Source organism: Camelus bactrianus, chromosome 2 (genome assembly GCF_048773025.1).
Source record: "Camelus bactrianus isolate YW-2024 breed Bactrian camel chromosome 2, ASM4877302v1, whole genome shotgun sequence".
Taxonomy (NCBI): Eukaryota; Metazoa; Chordata; class Mammalia; order Artiodactyla; family Camelidae; genus Camelus; species Camelus bactrianus.
In genome coordinates this window covers 103165993-103185157 of record NC_133540.1, presented here as the reverse complement: position 1 = coordinate 103185157, position 19165 = coordinate 103165993, and the positions used below count along the sequence as shown (strand labels likewise).

General features: G+C 35.1%; 1 protein-coding gene across 5 annotated transcripts in view; it reads right to left on the bottom strand.

Moving 5' to 3' along the window:
- GABRA2 (gamma-aminobutyric acid type A receptor subunit alpha2) overlaps nt 1-19165 on the bottom strand; it is a 115179-nt gene that overhangs the window by 42413 nt on the left and 53601 nt on the right. For all 5 annotated transcript variants that reach the window (XM_074348447.1, XM_010962603.3, XM_074348441.1 and 2 more), the window contains 2 exons: nt 6599-6819; nt 4653-4735 (listed from right to left, as the gene is read on the bottom strand). In XM_074348447.1, the coding sequence (XP_074204548.1) occupies nt 4653-4735; nt 6599-6819 (304 nt within the window). The remainder of the gene's footprint in view (nt 1-4652; nt 4736-6598; nt 6820-19165) is intronic.

The following is a 19165-nucleotide window of genomic DNA, read 5'->3' as shown; positions in this document are numbered from 1 at the left end:
TAACAGTCATAATCCAAAATGTCACTACTCTCTGGACATAAAAGTAACTTTTGTCCACGTGGGAAAATAATAATGGCCTATATTGTATTTATTATTTCTGTAGTTAATTTTGTAGATTTTTCTTCAACACTTTCACCCAGTTAAGAATTAAATGACTTAGCTGTCATGACACAATGCATTTCATTAGAAGAATGAAAACTAATTTTGCAGAATCTGTAAAATAACTGAGAATGCTATAGTTTCATAAACACTTTTTGAAACCTGTTCATTATAAAATTAATTAATGCACACAGATCTCACTGGACTATACTTTCATAGCACCCTAATTAAGCTATGGATTGGAAGGAGGAGACGAAACACGTACAGACCAGGTATAACGTTCTGATTTATTTGGCCAAGGATGCAGAACTTAGCAGAATCGAGATGACTCTGGAGCTGGAGAGTGGGCAGCATGTCCGTCTCAGCACTTCTTTGGCCCTGGCATTTCCCTTGCGCCTGTGTGTCCTGAGGGGGAACAGCTGACCTCTCCACACAGGCAGAGTCTCTCCACAGTTGAATAAACAGACAATTGCTGCTATACTACGGACCTTTTGAAGACCTTCTGTGCACTTTTGCTCATGGGAATGCTTAGAAATACTAGTTACTCCTGGTCCTGGAGCAAAACTCAGCATCACAGTCACATTTTCAACTGAGGGAAAGAACCAGCTGTTTCTGGCAATATCTCTACCTCTAGCTCTATAGGATGTTGGGAAGCTCATTCACCTGCTTTCTGTAAATTTTCTAGATTAATATGATTGTTCTGGGATGGTCCTGGTACTTTCCTTGATCCAAAGTCTGTGATCACAAATCCATTTGCACTTAAGCGTTAATAACAATAAAGTGAACTTCTATGTGCTTGTGTCTTATTCACTGTGTGGTCTTTTAATGGCATACTACAATGTTGCCTGGTTTTCTGGATATCACTACTAAATGTTAATATCAGTGAAATACATGTATTCACCTACATCCAAAAGTAAACTATATTACATGAAATAACTTTTGAAATAGGATGCTAGATATATATATATATGTACATATGTCATTATAGGTATGAATATGTGTATATATATATATTTTAATAGTAGATATATTCATATAACTTGCATATGAATGAATTTCAGTTGCCCTAAGGTCTAAGTTTTTATGAATTAATTTAAATGAGTTAACCACTGATGATTCTGCTGTTATGAATAAATAACATTAGTCATGTGTGTGACAAGCAATCCATTTGCAGATCATCAAGTGACTTGTTTTGTTTTCCCCATAAGTACGTATCATGGCTTCACTAAAATTTCAAATGACACAGAATTGAATACATCACAAAGACGTCACATGCACCACTTTGTATCAGAAGGCCTCATGATACTCAGTAATGAGTAATAAATCTTAATAAATTATTAGGTTTTATTTAAAAGTAAACATAATGATTCCACTTTTGAATTTTGATGTTTACCTTTAAACCTAAAAAGGGAAAATGATACTCCACAAATGTGGCTTTTTTAAGAAACTCGTAAGAGATTGATGGGCAGGGACTCATGTCGATACTTCTCACACCCGGCGCAATGCCGGCCACAAAGAAAACTTTCTCAGATCACTCTTGCTAAATCAATAAACTCACATTTTAATATATTTTAATTCTACCATTTACTGCTATGGAAGATGGAAATTAGGATAGGACCCCAAGAATATGTTAAAGAAAGTGATTGCTCCTTCCCATGTTTTTCATAAAAAAACAATTATTTCATTTGTTAGACAGGAATATTTTTCTTAGATTTGGAGTCTGATGAGAGAAGAGATAGTAGAACGTTATACAGTGCAGATCAAAGGCACTTCCTGGTCCATCAACACACAGATAAATTAGGAGACCACTGCAATGTTTTCAGTAAAGAATAAAAGGGGAGAAAAATAAATTTCATTATAAATTCCATATCTGTATTAGATTTTCATTAAATAATTTAATTTTGCTAAATAACCCATTTTGAGTCCTAATCTGCATTAAACAAATGCATATTGTTTCTTCATATTTGATAACCCCCCCAAAATCCCCAAATCATTTTTAATTATTAATTTTTATCCAAAAAGAAAATTTACAATTTCTTTTGGGATAATGCCCAGAATACTCTTAGATTTCCATTCAGGAAGTTTAAAATCAAATTGAACAGTGAAGAATTATATAAAGACATGAGGCAACAAGAATAAAGCAATACAAAACTGAATTCAAACTTGTAAATTAGTAGAAAAGATGCTTTTTTTATTTGAGAAAAATGATAATGTTCCAGAAATCCCATTATTTGTGGGGAGACAAGGGAGTTTTTTGAACAAGAGAGGAATAAATGACTAGAAGGAAAAGTCATGGCTGCTTTTGCCAAAATTTGTTTTGCCAACATTTTAAGTTTTGGGTTGGCTTGTTGTCCATACTTTCAACCTTTATATATCAAATACCTATTATTGGCAAGGAAAAATAAAAGCATAAATAAATGATTTACTCAATGTGTCAGAAAGTAAACATGGAGAAAACTAAATAAAACCAATTACTTCAACAAAAAATGCCTAATAAACTTTGTTGCCTGTATCACTTCTAGATACAGAAGACCGTATTTTCAGGGGTACAATATTACACTGCTCTGAAGATGCACTTTAGTAAGGGATTTTAAATTGTATTTAAGTATTTTAGGTGTATTTATTTCATATTTAGAATTGAGACATCACATCGTTTATATTTGGTTTCTTAATGGCACTAACTTGTGCACCGAAAAATGCCTTTCCTTCTTAGACCATTACTGCATCTTGAATAAATCCTTCCTTTGGTACCAAGGCTTTTCAGTTTCTATTTAATACCATTTATGCAATGCAAATGAGTTTTTTCTCTGCTGCATCTGCTGGAGTTTTTCCAGCCTCATGTTTACTTTTTATAACATGATTGACTATCTTAAATAATTTTTGAAGAAATGCCAGTATTGAAGTGATAGTTTCCATGACAATAAAAGACGGCTTTGTAGTTAAACAAAGGGAAGAGTCTCAAAGAAAACTGAGAGCTGATACCTTTTGTAAGAATGAACAGAACAAACAAGACTGAACTTCTCATTCCACAAAACTATGGTCATCAAAATAATTAGAGAGCTCTGCATTCAAATTAGCCATCATTCCTCCCTCTTCTTTCACATGATGCAGAAGGCACACATCCAGTTATACATATTTTTAATCAGGTGAGAGAACTGCATTTCTATTCAAGAGAATGAAAAGTGAAAAGCTGCCCAGAATGGACAAAGATAGGGGTGCTAAAAAGAGCTGGGTTTCTGAAATGTCAGGCTATTGGACACGCTCACAAAGAGAGAGGCTGCTTAGCTGTGCCCGTGAATTTATCCTGAACCTGCCCTGAATGCCGTGTGGGCCTAGGGAGATGCTTTGATCTTCCCTCTTCTCAATTATTCTGGGAGAGCGAATGCTTCTGCTTGACATATAAGGTCCAACCTCAGTGACCTACAGAGGTTGCCAAATGCACAGAGCCTTTTCTGAAATACTTTATTGTACACAGAAAGTGCCCACGTGTAGCAATCCACCTACGTCATCTCCTTCAAATTTATTTTAGAAAAAAAATTCCTTCCATTTAGTTAGAAAGTAGAAAGAAAACAGAGACCCAGTTTCTGTGCCTGACATTTGCAACAGGATGATCGCTACTTTAGTAAACAATGGAATCTATCCTTTACATTTCATTCTTCTTTTGTTTGCTTGTTTAAAACAGATTTTATTTCAGATAAGCAGCGGCAGAGATAGTCTAATTTAGTTTGATAGCTGTCCATAGGCTCTTCAATCGTTCTTTTTAAATCTAGCTTTATTAAGATATAATTGACATATAACATTGTGTAAGTTTAAGGTGTACTATATGTGGATTTGATGCACTCATATATTGCAAAATGATTACGACCATAGTGTTAGCCAATACCTCCAGCACATCAAATAATTATTCTTTGCATATTTCTCACCATGCTTAATTTTTTTAGATTTTTTTATTGAAGGATAATCGATTTATAATGTGTTAATTTCCAGTGTACAGCATAGTGATTCATTTATAAATACATATAATATATTCCTTTTCATATTCTCTTTCACTATAGGCCATTATAAGGGATTGAATATAGTTCCCTGTGCTATACAGTAGGACCTTGTTGCTCATCTATTTTATTTATAGTAGTTTGCATCTGCTAATCCCAAACTCCCAGTTGATCCCTCCCCACCCCCTACATTTCATTCTTAGTTGGAAAAAAATTTATTTATTTTGCATTTTTAATGTGCTAGTACTTGAAAAGAAAAAAGGTAAATGACATAGTCCTGACCTTCAAGGAGCTCCCAGTCTACTTTTTCAATGTATAAAAACAGGTTGTTCTTTATTAGCAGTAACTAAAAACAATAATTAAAATATAATTATATTTGAGAGTAAAACAGGGCTAGCCAGTGGATTACTTGAGGGAAATCAGTATTTCTTTTATTTCTGCATCTTATTGGACAAGTATTAAGCATCCCATCATATAAGAAGAAACTATACAATTAAGTAGTGCTGCTGACTAGCCCTGATTTTATTGACCCAAAACATGTACCTTCATCCCCATACTTACAGCTGCCAAATTTCAGAGGACATGAGTGAGCATCCATTGGAAAATCCTCCAAGTGCATTGGACATTCAGCTTGAACCGTAAGCCTAGAAGTCAAAATTCCACTCTTTGTTTAGGTAAATTGGCAAGTCAAGATAAATCACTCCTTATTGTTGTCAACAGAATTAATGATGAGATAGGACCTTCATTGTAGCATTATATTAGGCTAATTCACATTTAAATATGCTTTTGTTATTTCACATTTAGGTGATCCTTCAGAAGGCATTAGCTCAAGTAACAATGCTTATTTAAAAATATACTTTACTTAAGCATTTTGTACTCTGTGGTTAGTCAAGAAGTTATATACGTGCTTTTGAAGGTTATTTTCCTATTAACTTCAATATTAACATTTCATAGAAATCTCAATGAAAAAAATCTACATCATAAAAAGAATTTTATTTCCCCCCAACATCCCATCAACAACCATATAGCAAAACTGATACAAGAATTCAATACTGGCTCAGAGGAGGCCCCTTCAAAAATACATAAATTTTGAATGAGTATCATATACTGTATAGAGATACATATATATAAATATAAATACAGACATAGATATGTATATAAATTTATCTCTTATAAATAGCTTGTTGAGACTAGACTACTGGTCAAATTATAGACACAAGTTATGAATATTAAGAGTAATCAGCAAATTTTTTATAAAGTTATTAATTATTCCATTTTTACACAGAGGTAAAGTAGATAAAGTAGGTATTAAATTGAATTTACAGAAGAGTCTTATGGTGAGGAAAACAAATGTGACAAACCATTTAATTACAGCTTATGTACTTCTAAGAGAGTATTTTAAGAAGAATCCGATGCAATATTTTTCCAAACTCTGTGTGTTCTCAGCCTACATTTTGTTTCAACCCCAAATTTCCAATCATTGTCAATCCACAGGAATGATCAACACGTAAAATCAATGAGGGTGCTGCATCTGGATTGCAATATTCAGAGAGAGTGAGGCAGAAGGAATAGCTAACATTCCCATTTTGGGCAATGGTCACTTAGCAATGAGTCTTCAAGACTGTTTTCTTTAAAGATCAGGACTGTATTATTACCCTTTCTTAAATAACTTTCACAGCTGGAACCCACAATTTAATATTGCATATGAAATAATAACACATTAAATGCCTGGAATACAAATCTGTCTACGTATAATGCTGACAAACGTTACCTATGCTTTAAAGCCTTTATCAAACACTTACATTTTAGATTATATATTATTTTATTAGATTTGTGATTGTTTTCTTTGTAACATACTATAAGTAATTTATTTTAAAAGATTAATTCATGAGAAAAGTTAAAATGGACTAGCTGTTAGAGTCAGCAACTGTGTATTTCTTTGGATGAGTTTTTTAGGGTTGAATCATATGAACTTGATGTTACATGGCACTTTTTGACTTACAAAATGGCAATTTCATATGGTTCAATCTAATACGTATGCTTATGGTACCAATTTACTTGCAACCAATATTAAACAAAAACTACATCCCTGCGTTTTAAAAGTTTTTTTTTCCTCTAGAGTAAATATTAAATTAAATAAAACTTGCTTAAAATTATTTAAATTTGATGGGATATTTGATGAGATATTAAAAATAAAGTTATATACTGGTATAAAGAAAATTTTGTCATATTAAAATTATACTTAACTAAAATGTAGCATGAAAAGTAAATTGCCAAAAAAATCAATTCTTAATAGTTAAGGCAATTTTTAGGTTTTAACACACTAAGATGAGACTCAAACTCCTCGTAAGTACTATTTTCTATTTTTATTTTTTTGATACACAAGCATTTAGAAAGCATACTATGTGTACCTCAATAATTCATTATGAAAATGTTGACAAGTAGGTGGGCTGGTTGGTTACAACATAGATTCCTCAGTATTTAACATATCAAACCTAAAAACATACCTCATTGTGTACAGCAGAGTCCCATCATCCTGGATTCGAAGAAGCTTATTTGGCATTGTCATATTATGAGCTACCGATTTTTTCCCATTGTGGAAGAAGGTATCTGGAGTCCAGATTTTGCTGGCCATTAAATTGTTAAGTCGAAGGATGTTCATAGGACCTTTAAATTTTAACCGTTCATCTTTCCATTTTTGTCGAAAGAAAACATCTATTGTATATTCCTGAAATATAAAATAGAATTCTTTTGAAAATAATAAATGCTTAAAATTATGATATAGTTTAAAATTATAATTTAAATAGTATAATATAGTTTAAAATTGTAATATAATTTTCAATTATAATGTAAGTAGTTTAAAATAGTTTAAAATATTTAATGTAAATAGCTTGAGAAAGCCATTTCAAGAGGAGTGAATTTTGAAAGATTATTCCTTCATCTTACAAATAAACATTGCCACTTACAATGGGGTAAAGCATACGTACTTATAGAATTAGTCACATATTAATATGAAAAGAAAATAATAAAGTTACTTAATCTGGACTCATTCAGTGGCACAAGGTCTTAGTCAAAGTGCTTTACTGCATCCTATAGATCCTATAGTTTAGAACTACTTGGAGAGGGGGCATGCTTGGTCAGTGTCTGGGTGGATTGTCCTAAGGCATTCATCTCAAGAAAGAATAAGCAAGGAACCTGATTCTCAGCAAAAAAAAAAAAAAAAGAAAGAAAGAAAGGAAGAAAGGAAAAGAAAAGAAAAGAAAACAGAAAAAAAGAAAGAAAGACAACTATTAATTAAACACACTATCAGATCTATATGAGTCATCATTCATTGCCAAAGAAGTTGTAAAATACCTTATTTCTTTTTAAATCTGAAAACAATGGTGAGATATCATATTGTTAAAAAGTATGTATTAGGGAATGCTGATTTCAATAAAGCTTTTTTATAAAATGTGTTGTAATAAAATACTTTGACAAGGTATTAGAATACTTAAAATATGAGTATTTTGCAAATAAACTCTCTCAGGTTAAGGGCACTTTTAAATAGTCATATAGACCAGCTAGTGATCAATTTCCCTATTATCATCCTCCAATACTTGAAGTTAGTTTCATCAATATCTCTCTTTCTCATCCTCTTTTACTCATCCCCCCCTTCCCCTCTCTTTTCTTTCCCCCTCTATCTTAAGATAAGAGAATGTATACATTTTAGATGAAATACATGATTCACAATTTTGATGAATACTGACAGCCTACTGAATGTTAAATTTTTTGTCAGTGTATGTTTGTGCAAACACTTCCATGATAAATAACTAAAATCAGTGACACACCTGAGATTGAAAATTCAGAAATTGTCCTTTGAGCACAAAGTCCCAGTCATTACGTTTGAAAATAAACACCTCAGCAATTGACAATTTCACTCAACTAAAATTGTGTGTGTATAAAAGGACATTATAAAGCCCACGTAGTTATGAAAACATCAGGTCATGTGTACAAACCTTACTCAGGTAAATGATTCCCAGTAATCCCTCAAAAATTGAATGGATGAGGACAATAAACATTAGTCACGGGTGATGGCTTAAGTCAGGAAGTGGATAGTAAGAGAAAATTTCATAATCTAACCCACTGTGGTTTAGTCATTTTTTAAGTTTAATTCTATATAAATGCAACTCAATTTTTTAAAAAACTAGATTAAGAGATGAGTTTTTGCTATCTGATAAGTTTTTATGCTAGTGTTTCTTTCCAACCGGTGGTTCCCTCAAATCCAGGTCTGATGTGAACACATAGGACATTTACCTGTCTAGGCAAATTAAATACATTTTACAACTTTTCATAGAACTTCAAATTTGATTTTTTCATTTCTGCAAAATTATGGGATCTTTTATCTGTTTCCGAATCTATTGCTGTAACAAGCATTTGCTACAGACCCACCACATAGGAGATACTCAAGGTTTATAAACCTTAAGTTTTAGGTGAGCTCTTTTTAAAAAGCGTTTTCAGGAACACTGTTTTTAAGCATCCACAGTGTCCCTAGAGAGGGCTTGGCCAACCTATCCAAGGCAACCTGTGCCTTTCCGCCCACTCCCTGCAACCAGGCACATTCATGTTATGCCCTGAACAATTCCAACAGTCCCCATCCGTTGCATTCCTCAGATAAAGCAAGTTCCCCACCTGCCTGAGTCAAGAACTCTACTGATAAGCATGCTTCTGGTCCCCTCAACAGTTGGGAGATATGCAGTCAGCTGTCTGTGTATCTTTGTTACTCGTAAAGCTTTCCATTACTACAAAGTCATATACTGAAATTACACTTTTCTTCTTCTGCCTCCCAACTAGCCAACAGGTCTTCAGAAAAGGCACCATGGCTTTCATCTGTGCATTGTCTTATTTTTGTCTTCAGACACATAAGAGAGTAAAAAGAACACTGCAAATACATGGTAGCCATCACCAACAAGAAGCGTAAACATAATTCACGTGTTTTCTCTCCTGTGTGTCCCTCCTCAAGCACATTTTCCTGCTCTGTGAGGAAACAGTCATCTTGAATTCAGTGTTTCTCATTCCCACATAAAGGCTTACATATTTACTATATAAATATATGTGTTCTGTGTCACATTTTTAACATTTATATAAATGAGATAATACTGTGTATACTTTTCTGAAACCACTTTTTTCAGTTACGTTGTTGAGATTTATTCATAGCAATACATCTAGTCCTTTGCTTCATTTTCATTGATGCCTAGCATTACCTCCTAAGAATATTTTACAGTATGCCTCCTTTTTCCATGCTTTTAAATATTTTTTTTCCTTGTCACTATTGCTAGCAATACTGCTATGAACACTATTACACAATGCTTTTAGGACAAAAGTATAAGAGTTACCCTAGACCAGAGGTCAGCAAACATTTTCTATCAGGGGCCACTTAGTGTTTTAGACTTTGAGGGCCGTGTGGTCGGTATCACAACTACTCAACTCTGCTGTTGTAGTGTGCAAGCCCCCACAGGCAACATTTAAATGAGTCAGAGTGGCTATATTCCAATAAATCTTTGTTTACAAGAAAAGGCAGCCAACAGGATTTGGCCCATGGATCGTGGTATACCCACCACTGCTTTAGAGTGCTGACAAGTGGGGTTACTAAAATTTATTATATGTGCAATCAATAACAACATATTGCCAAACTGAAATTGTAAGAGGAGTGTACATTACAATGAATAAGGAGATACTGTCAAATTGAAATCCTAAGAGGTGTGCACATTTATATCTCCACTAGTAGAGTATAAACTTTCTCTTTCTCTACAACTTGGTGTAGACAGACTGTTTCATTTTAGCCATTGTGATTGGTTTGAAATGGTTATAGTGCTGCCACTTGGATTTTTCTATTAAACCCGTGAAATTTAACATATTTTCATATGTTGGTTTATTAAATACTCTAGTTTTCTCTTGTATGGATTGTCTATTCATGTGATTTGCTCAATTTCCTTTTAGATTGTCTTTTTCTTATTGAATTATAGAAATTTTTTATATTTTCTATTTACGAATAGTTTAGAAAATACAGAACTCAAAAAGAGTTATAATAAATAGCACAAAGGTATACAAAATATCATAAATATATCCCTCTATGTTTCTTTTAAAGATGTCAAAGTTCTGCTTTTAACGTTTAGGTCCTGGAATTATTGTGTATCATATGAAATACAGATCAATTGAACCATTTTTTTTCAAATGGAAAAACAACTTTCTGGTACCATTTACTGATTGGTCCATCTTTCCCCACAGTTCAGCAATGACATTTCTCTCATGTATTTAGTGTCCACATCAGCATAGATCTGTTTGTGACGTCTCTTTTCTATTGTCTACACCTGCATCAATTCCAAAGCCATGATTTCTACAGCTATATAATAATTATAATTAATAGTGTTTTTATTATTGTTCAGTTGAAGATGTTTCATACTTTCTACTATGACTTTTCTTTTTCTCTATGTGGGAGACATTGTTTTTATTTTCCAAATACATTGGTTTAATTAATATTTTCATCATTGGTGTTTAATTTTACTCCATTTGTAATAAGAGACTGTGCTCTGAAGATGCTAATAATTTCCAATTTATTGAAAATATCTTAAGAAAATTTTTTGTTGAATCTGATCATTTCCTTATTTTAATGGGAAGGTAATTCAGTCCATGTACATTTAATGTGATTGCAAATATACTGGACATGTCCCAGGTTATAGTGTTTTTAGCAGTGATAATTAAAAGGATGAGGCTAGCAGGGTAACTTGTATAGATGTTTCATAATTAACTGATTAAAATGAATAAGAAAATAACTCTAGAAAATTAAGGAAGAAGAATCATAAAAGAGCAAACACACACACACACACACACACAATGAGTAGAGGGAGAGAAAAATATCAAACTAAGAGAAAAGAAAAATTAGAAGCATATAGAGATTAACAGTGTCAAATAGCACTGAAAGATCTTGAAAGTTTAGTAGAAAGGAAGCCAAAATGCGATGGGTTGAGGAGTACACAGAGTATGCAAATAGAAGGAAAATAAAGTACTCTTTCCCACTCCTAAATTTGTAAGTGTCTTTAAGGGAAATCAGAGTTAAACCAGTAAAATCTAGATACTAGCTTATATCATTAAGCTATTGCCATGTAAAAAAAAAAAAAATCACCTAAAATGCACTAGCTTAAAAAAGCAGACAATTATTATTAGCTCATGAGACTGGAGATCAGCTGATCTCACCTGGGCTCAGTTGATCTCAGCTGTTCTTGCTTTTGTATCTGTGGGTTAGCTGGCCATTAGCTAATCTGGGCTAATATAGTGTACGGGCCACTGGGGCAACTCAGCTCTGTTCCAAGTGTCTCTCAGCCTCCTACTCCAGGAACCACTGGTCTACCATGGGCTTATCTTTCTCATGCTGGCAGAAGTATACACAATAACAAGCCCTAATGCACAAGCCCATTTAAGTCATTGCTTGTGTAATGTCTGTTAACATCCCATTGGCCAAAGCAAGTCACACCATTGAGTTGAGTGACAAGTACTACTGTAGGTCACCTCACTTTCAGTGGGAGGGCATTACAAAGTTAAGTGAGAAAAGAAGATGTGGATATAGAAAGGGGTGAAGATTGGGTGCCATCATTGCAGCTTACCACACTAGCCCTCTGTGAGAGGAAAAAAAGATTCTTGTGAATGAACAAAGAGTTTGAGAACATCTGAAACTTCTCTTCATCATATGACTCCAATGAAAGTTATATGAGTCTGATATCAAGGTGTAATCAACTGTATTGTACCTAAATTAAATGAAAGCTTGTGCACAGAAGCAGGATACTCAGCTTAGAGCAGTGACTTACAAAGTGAAATATGTACATCCATTTGGATGTAGGAACAAGATACTAGAATCTATTTTATATAAAATTATTATCTAAATATAAGAAGTAAATGAGGCTTTGTGAGTAAATAACATATGGATCGCTGTATGTATATATGGCGCTCTCACTGTGTCCTATGGGAAGAGAAGAAGCCACCCAGAGACGGTCAAGGGACACTGAGTTTACGCACTTGCAGCACACTGCGATTTGTACTCGGGTGACTTTTTAAGTCATAATATCTAGTTTTGATTAAACTAACTCAAGTGAAAATAGACAACTGACTTAAAAATTGCTAAATAACACCATGGATTGAAGAAACCACCAATAATTCCACAAACGCAAGTGAACAATAAGAAAAGAGGATATCACTTCTATGCCTCATATGAGTTCTTCATTAGCCCACATAAAGAATGATGAACTTAACTCTAAAATTAAGTGTACAAAAGCAAATTCGTAATTTTCAATAAGGATATTAAAATATGAGTTTACACCCACTGCATTTCATGGTGAGCTTCACCTTAAATACTGGCTATTGATGGCATAAGGACATTGCAAAAAGTAAGTTGTTTTAACAACCAGACATCCAGAACATGAAGGCAAACATCTAAAATTGGTGGATGTTTTTTTTAAAAATTGGCATAATGGTTCAGTAACTCACAGCCAATGATGCACTTCTCAAATTTGAACTTACATGTCTTTTACATCTATAGCAGTCATTAAGACAAGTGTTAGAATAATATGAATTTAGAATCAGACTGTTGATTGCTATATTATAAAATATTTAAGAAAGATATTTAAAAATAATAAAGTGCATTTAAACATATTAATTGCTAAAATAATCTCATGAATAGAAATCTTAAGTGGGAGTGAAAATAAATCTATTTTGTTAATGATGTAAAAATTATACCTGAAAATAATGTTTTTTAACTTATTCAAATTTCTGCTTTTGTGCTTCTCCTAGAATACTTCAATATATTAGTACAAAAGCATGTAGATATAGACATAGAAATACATAAGTAAATACAGTTAATTTAGTTAATTCACAAGTTTTGTGGTTTTGCTTTTGAGATTAAAACAGAGGAAAAGGAGACATTTCAATCAAATATTTATTGTACATCCAGTAAATTACAATAGAATTTCCAAATAGATTATTTGCATTTGATTCCTTTAAATGCATATATAATGCACATTCTCAGTCTTTGAAAAAAATATCCTTGAAAGGTTTCTTAAACCTCAAGTTTGACGTGAGTATATACTGATATAGTAATCACTTGATTTGTGTGTTGCAAGAAACTTGCCAGAGAAGCACAGAATAATGCAACATCTTCACACAAACAAGATTTAGACCCATTAACTGAGGTTTTAGAAGAAATAAATGATACCAACATCAACTACAAAATTGCTCAGAGGACACACAAACAACTAAAAAGAAACAAAAAAAATTCATAAGGACATCAGCACATAGCTATCCTCAGGACTGTGTACAGGACACCTGAGAATGCTGGGTGACCCAAGAGTTGAAGAATCCAGAAACTTCAAGTTTAAAAAAGTATTTACAGGAAATTTGATCTAACTTCTCCTTTTTGTAGATGGGATTATAAATAATTTTAGTGACTGCCCAGTTTCCAAGCTTGTGAGGGGCAGAACCCATACAAGCATGCAGTTCCCAGCCCAGTGTCTTTACTATTGAGTACTATTACTGTCTTTACACTGAGTACTATGTCCAAAAAAATGTATTGTGAAGAAGGAAATCGTTCTCTATTGCCCAGTTTATAGTAAAACATACTTTCAAGGACACAGTAACTTAGTGAAGGCAGCATATTTTTTAGTACCTGGCTACATTAATTATAAGTCAATGCTTGTAGCCCATTTCTGAAGAATTCTATCTACTCACTAAAACATACCCAAACTGCAGGACTGCTCTTGAAGTGACTCCTCATTTGCGTTGATTTACTGGGTATATTTTAAAGTACCAAAATTTATTTCATTATACCCTTTTACTGTTAAAGGCTAGTCTCCTCTGAGTAAGTTCCAATCAGTGTGCTTCTTCTATAATGAAGAAAAATGTGGTTTATGAAGCAGGTGTGTAGCAATGAAAGAAATAACACCCTTAGACTATACAAGACTGGTTAAGCTCCAATACCTTCAGTTGGTTTTCAAAGGGGTGTAACCATGAATTTAGCCCAGTATTAGCATTGCAAAAATTGCAAAAAAGTGAGATGCTTAAGAACAGATTGGCAGTGTCAATAAACCCAATTAGTACAGATCATAAAACCTCATTATGCAAAGAAGCTCACACAGACTGCAGACCACCATGGCTACTGCATGTTCAGACCATTGTGCAGGCAAGATGTCTGGGCTTTCTCTTTGGAACTAGATTCCTAACAAGTTTAAAAAAAAATTAAAAACTGATACTAAAGGTTCAGATTCTAACAGTAGATTATTAAAATATATCTAATCAAAGTACCAAAATGATTAATAGTTATATGTTAATCGCAATTCACTTTGATATAACTTACTACTTGAAATTCATAATAACCTTATTAAATATGAGAAGTATTCCCATTTCACAGGTGAATACTTTAAAAGCCATATTCATTTAAAAAAAGAGAGAGAAAGCCAAAATTTGAACTGTAACCTTATGCTTCCTAACACCATGTTCTTTTCATTGTACCATACATAAAAACAATTCTTGGAGGCAGGACATCAGAGTGAAATTTCCTTCTTTTATAGATTAAAAATAGGTACTAGTCATGTATTATGGAAAGTCACAGGGAGAATTTAGTCGCAGGCTGAGCCTGGAGTTTTGGAATCTCTGTTCAAGTCTTCTTTCCACATTTAAACAGACTCAACAACAAGACTGAAGGATAACAACAATATTAATAAGTTGAGTAATATGAAACAGATGTTAAGAGCATGAGCTTTCAAGTTAGGTAGACCAGGGTACTTGGCCTTGAACAGGTTCTTTAGTCTCTCTTTATTTCAGTTGACTTATCTGTAAAATGGTGATAATAATACAACTTATTTCTTAAAAGAATGAAGCAGAAGGGATAACACTTGTAAAGTTCTTAGAAACAGTTTGGACATCAAAGAAGGCGGCCTGTATAAATCATCTTCCAAGTATCCTTCTCGCCCATTCCCTATACTCAGGAAAAGGGAGGCCTGGCAAAGGAGTGACACCCAGCAGCAAAAATTCACCAAGTGCCAGGGACAGGGGTTAGTAGGATGCCGCAAGCGGTCCATGAAAGAGTATGCCACCTGTGCTGTTGGTGTTTCAGACAATAAGGAGGTCATTGAGAAGAAATCACAAGAGTGCCCAAGATTGGTCCTGTGTTTATCCCCCAGGCATACAAATGTCATTGATTGTGCAGAGGGAACCACTAACAGATAAAACTAAGTAAGACGATATCCCCCCCTTTTCTAATCTCCCCTTCCCTTGTCTCTACTCCAGAAGACCCAGAGAGAAGAGAGGAAGAGTAAATCACTGCCCATCACCTACTGTGCACCCCTTACCTGTGACCATAGCTGAGAAAAGGAGAGAAGATCTAAATGGCATAAGAGATTGATGTTTAAATTGCACTGGACTGGGTTCTTGGATATTTAAAATTGAACAGAAAGCCAGAAGATGCACCCCAGATATTGTCAGGATGTGGGGAAAGAAGATCCAAAGAATGAGTTTGATCAGTTGAATTTCTAAAGCCCTTGGGATGAAGTTCAGATGCTTTCTCACAGCCTCCAAAGCCCTGCAGTGACCTCTCCCTCCATTACCTCTCTAGTCTCAGGTTCAGCAATTCTTTGTATACTCTGTCTACAGCAATACCGATCCTGTGGGGCGTCCGCTGTGTCACACTCCGTCTTACTAGCCCAACTCATTGATCTCTGCTGCAGTCTCACTTCCCTGCATTTGGCCAACTTTTATTCCACACTGAGAACAGGGACAACGACCTCCTTCCTCAATGCATCACCAGTATCTAACTGGCTGGAACATAGGAAATGAACGATAATTAGTCCATGAATAAGTGAGTGTGAGGAGTCACTGGAAGTTAAATGTAGTGACAAAGATTCTGGACAATAACAGCTCAAATGGTACACGAGGCAAAAGGCACCAGCAGAGGCAGGTGGTAGAAAAGCTCTCATATACCTTACGTCAGTCCCCTGCGTGCAATACCCTAATCCTTAAATTCACAAGTGTGGAGGGCGTACATTTGTGTGTGTGTGCTTCTGTATAAATGCATTAAACTAATCACAGTAGGCGTTTCTTGCCTATAATAGTTATGTTTTAAAATATATTGACACATACAAAAAAAAAAGCGGTTTTCTACACTATGATCTGTGACAACCGAGATCGACCACGTTTTGAGTTTCACTAGGGATGCTTTCATGGCGCTGTTGGGCAGTTGGCTATAAGGCTTTCATGATCTGGTTCTAAGTTTTCTCTAGCCTCTTCTCCCCCCCAGTACCTAAAAGTATTCTAGGCTCCAGTCATGTTGAACTTTTACATTTTTTCTAAATTCAACAAATTCTTTCAGTTTGTGCTGTTTGGTTTTTTTTTTTTTTAACTTTGTTTTATTGATTTATAATCATTTTACAATGTTGTGTCAAATTCCAATGTAGAGCACAATTTTTCAATTATACATGAACATATATATATGTTCACTGTCACAGTCCTTTCTCTGTGAGCTACCATAAGATCTTGTATATATTTCCCTGTGCTATACAGTATAATCTTGTTTATCTATTCTACAATTTTGAAATCCCGGTCTATCTCTTCCCACTCCCCACCCCCTTATTCTTCGTGTTTTACTCTTTCCGTTACGTCGCTGGCCAATCCTTTTTTGTCCTCCTCCACCATCTTCTTTTCCTAGAAACCTTCTCAGATAGATATGTTCTACCCACATCCCCCTGCTACCATATTAATCCACAAATACTTCAATAAAAACGTGATCACACTGTTTTAAAATGGATGCTTTTTTCCCTTAGCTGTCCCCCATTACACTGTGAGCACCACGCAAGCAGCCCTGGTTATACTTAAGTATTTTGGCTCCTGACACTGACAGATACAGAGTATGCGCTTAGCAAATCTCGTGGAAAAAGAACAAACACAACTCATGCCTCCTAGTAGCTCAGACTGCAGTAAAGAAGAAAGACATGTGAAGATTTCCCTAGTGCGCAAAGTCATAGAAACGTGTGAACGCCATGTGGTGGGGCACGGGAACAAGGAACACTGACTCTACTTAGAGCAGCCGAGAAAAACATCAGGGGAGATGAAATTTGAGTTTGGCTTTGAATAAATGAAAGATCTCCAGTTGGCAAAGTAGGAGGGAAGCATAACAAGAACAGGGAAAAACATTTGCAAGGCCAGAGACTTGTAAAAGATAAAGGCATGTTCGGAGAACAGTGAGACGTTCAATGCAATCTTTAAAAATAAAAGCCTCTCTGATAGCTATGATGCCTACAGCTACTGCCCTCTGTCGTGTCTCCACTCCACAACCCCGCTGCCTAAACAGGTTGCCTCCACCCTTTCTCCATTTCCTCACCTCCCACATGCCTCAGCCCACTACAATCTGGTTGCTTTTACCACAATCAACAAATATCTCCTTGTTCTTAATCTAATGACACATTCAAATTCTTTTCTTGGCTTTACCACAGTATATGACGCTATTGTTCTCTCCCTACTTTTGCAATGCTCTCCTGCATTGGCATGAAAACCACATTCTCCTGGTGTTGTTAATCTTGGGAAAATGCTCATCATGGGACCTGAGACCTTCTGTGTCTGACAATAATCTACATGTAATGGTATCTCCTGGAGAACGTGTGGGAGTAACACCAGTGGACAGTGTCTATTATTCCTCATCAAGGCACACACGTTCTGTGTCGTTCTCCCAAGAAGACATGTCTCACCCTTGTAACCTAGGGAAAGAACATGCAACTTCTGCAATTTTTTATTTTAAAAATCACTTCATGTTCAGCATGGTGGTTTGTTATTTAGTTTATACAAAAGAATGGAGGAATGATAAGGAATGCTTCTCTCCCAAGGCAGCCAAGTGAGCTATGACTGGATGTACCTTAGTTCCTACAACCCTCCCTCTTGCATAAAGGTAAGAAGTGGAGTCAAATTGGTCAAACTACACTTACCTGCACTCTTCTGGAATGATTACCCAACTCCCTAAGTGAGGTTTTACTGTGAGCAAAACCTATGGGTTCATCCCATTACCAAATGAACCATACTCCTTCAGTATACAGAATCCTACCTGGATAGAGGGCCATTACTGATACAGATACCTGACTGTTGGATATCACTGCATCTGATAAGGAAAGAAAGGCAGTGGTCTCTGATGTTTGTTGTTAAGGTTCGGGGAAGGGAATGCCTTTCATTTTGACAGACACCCATGGTTGCTCCTTCTCAGTCTCCTCTGCAATCTTTTTTTCATCTTCTTCTATTCTAGAGTTTCTAGAAAAGCATAATTACCATTTCACTTTAGTTTCCTCCCTTGAACGAATTCATGCACGCCCATAGTTTCAACTACCAAAGGATGCACTCTAAGCCCTTCTCTTGAGCTCCAGATCTATGACTGATACCTCGCATCTCCAACTAAATCTCTCTCAAAGCCCCCAACTCAATACATCCAAAGCATAAATTCTCATCCCCTAGACACCAAATCAAAAGCAAACAAAACTTTTCTTTCTGTGTTCCATATCCCAGTGACTAGCACCACCATCCACCCAATGCCCCCAAGCATTCATCCTATACTTCTCTTTCAGCCCCTTCCTCCAACAGATCACCACATCTTGTCAATTCCACCACACACAGATCTTTTAAATCTTTTCAGTTCTTTCCAACTTCAGTCCCATCACCCTGGCCATCATTTCTTGCCTGGCATACAGCAGCTTTCAAACCAGCTTTTCCTTCCCTCAGTCTCTAATGCAAATGATTGGATTGCAGAAAATCTGACTCTTCACATATCTTTTATATTACCCCAACCCACCCCACCAATCATATGATGGCTTTTGGCTGCCCTCAGAAAAAGTCAAATGCTTTAATTAGTAAAAGACAGACTGTCACACCCCTCAATTAGGATTAGGATTCCACAGATCTTAGAAGAAACCTAGGAAATAACTTTTTAAATAAATAATACTGATTCCAACACAAGTGTCTGTGAATCTCATTTTGAGGAACATTTTTAAAAACTCTAGGAGGGTGCTGAAAAATATTGGCTG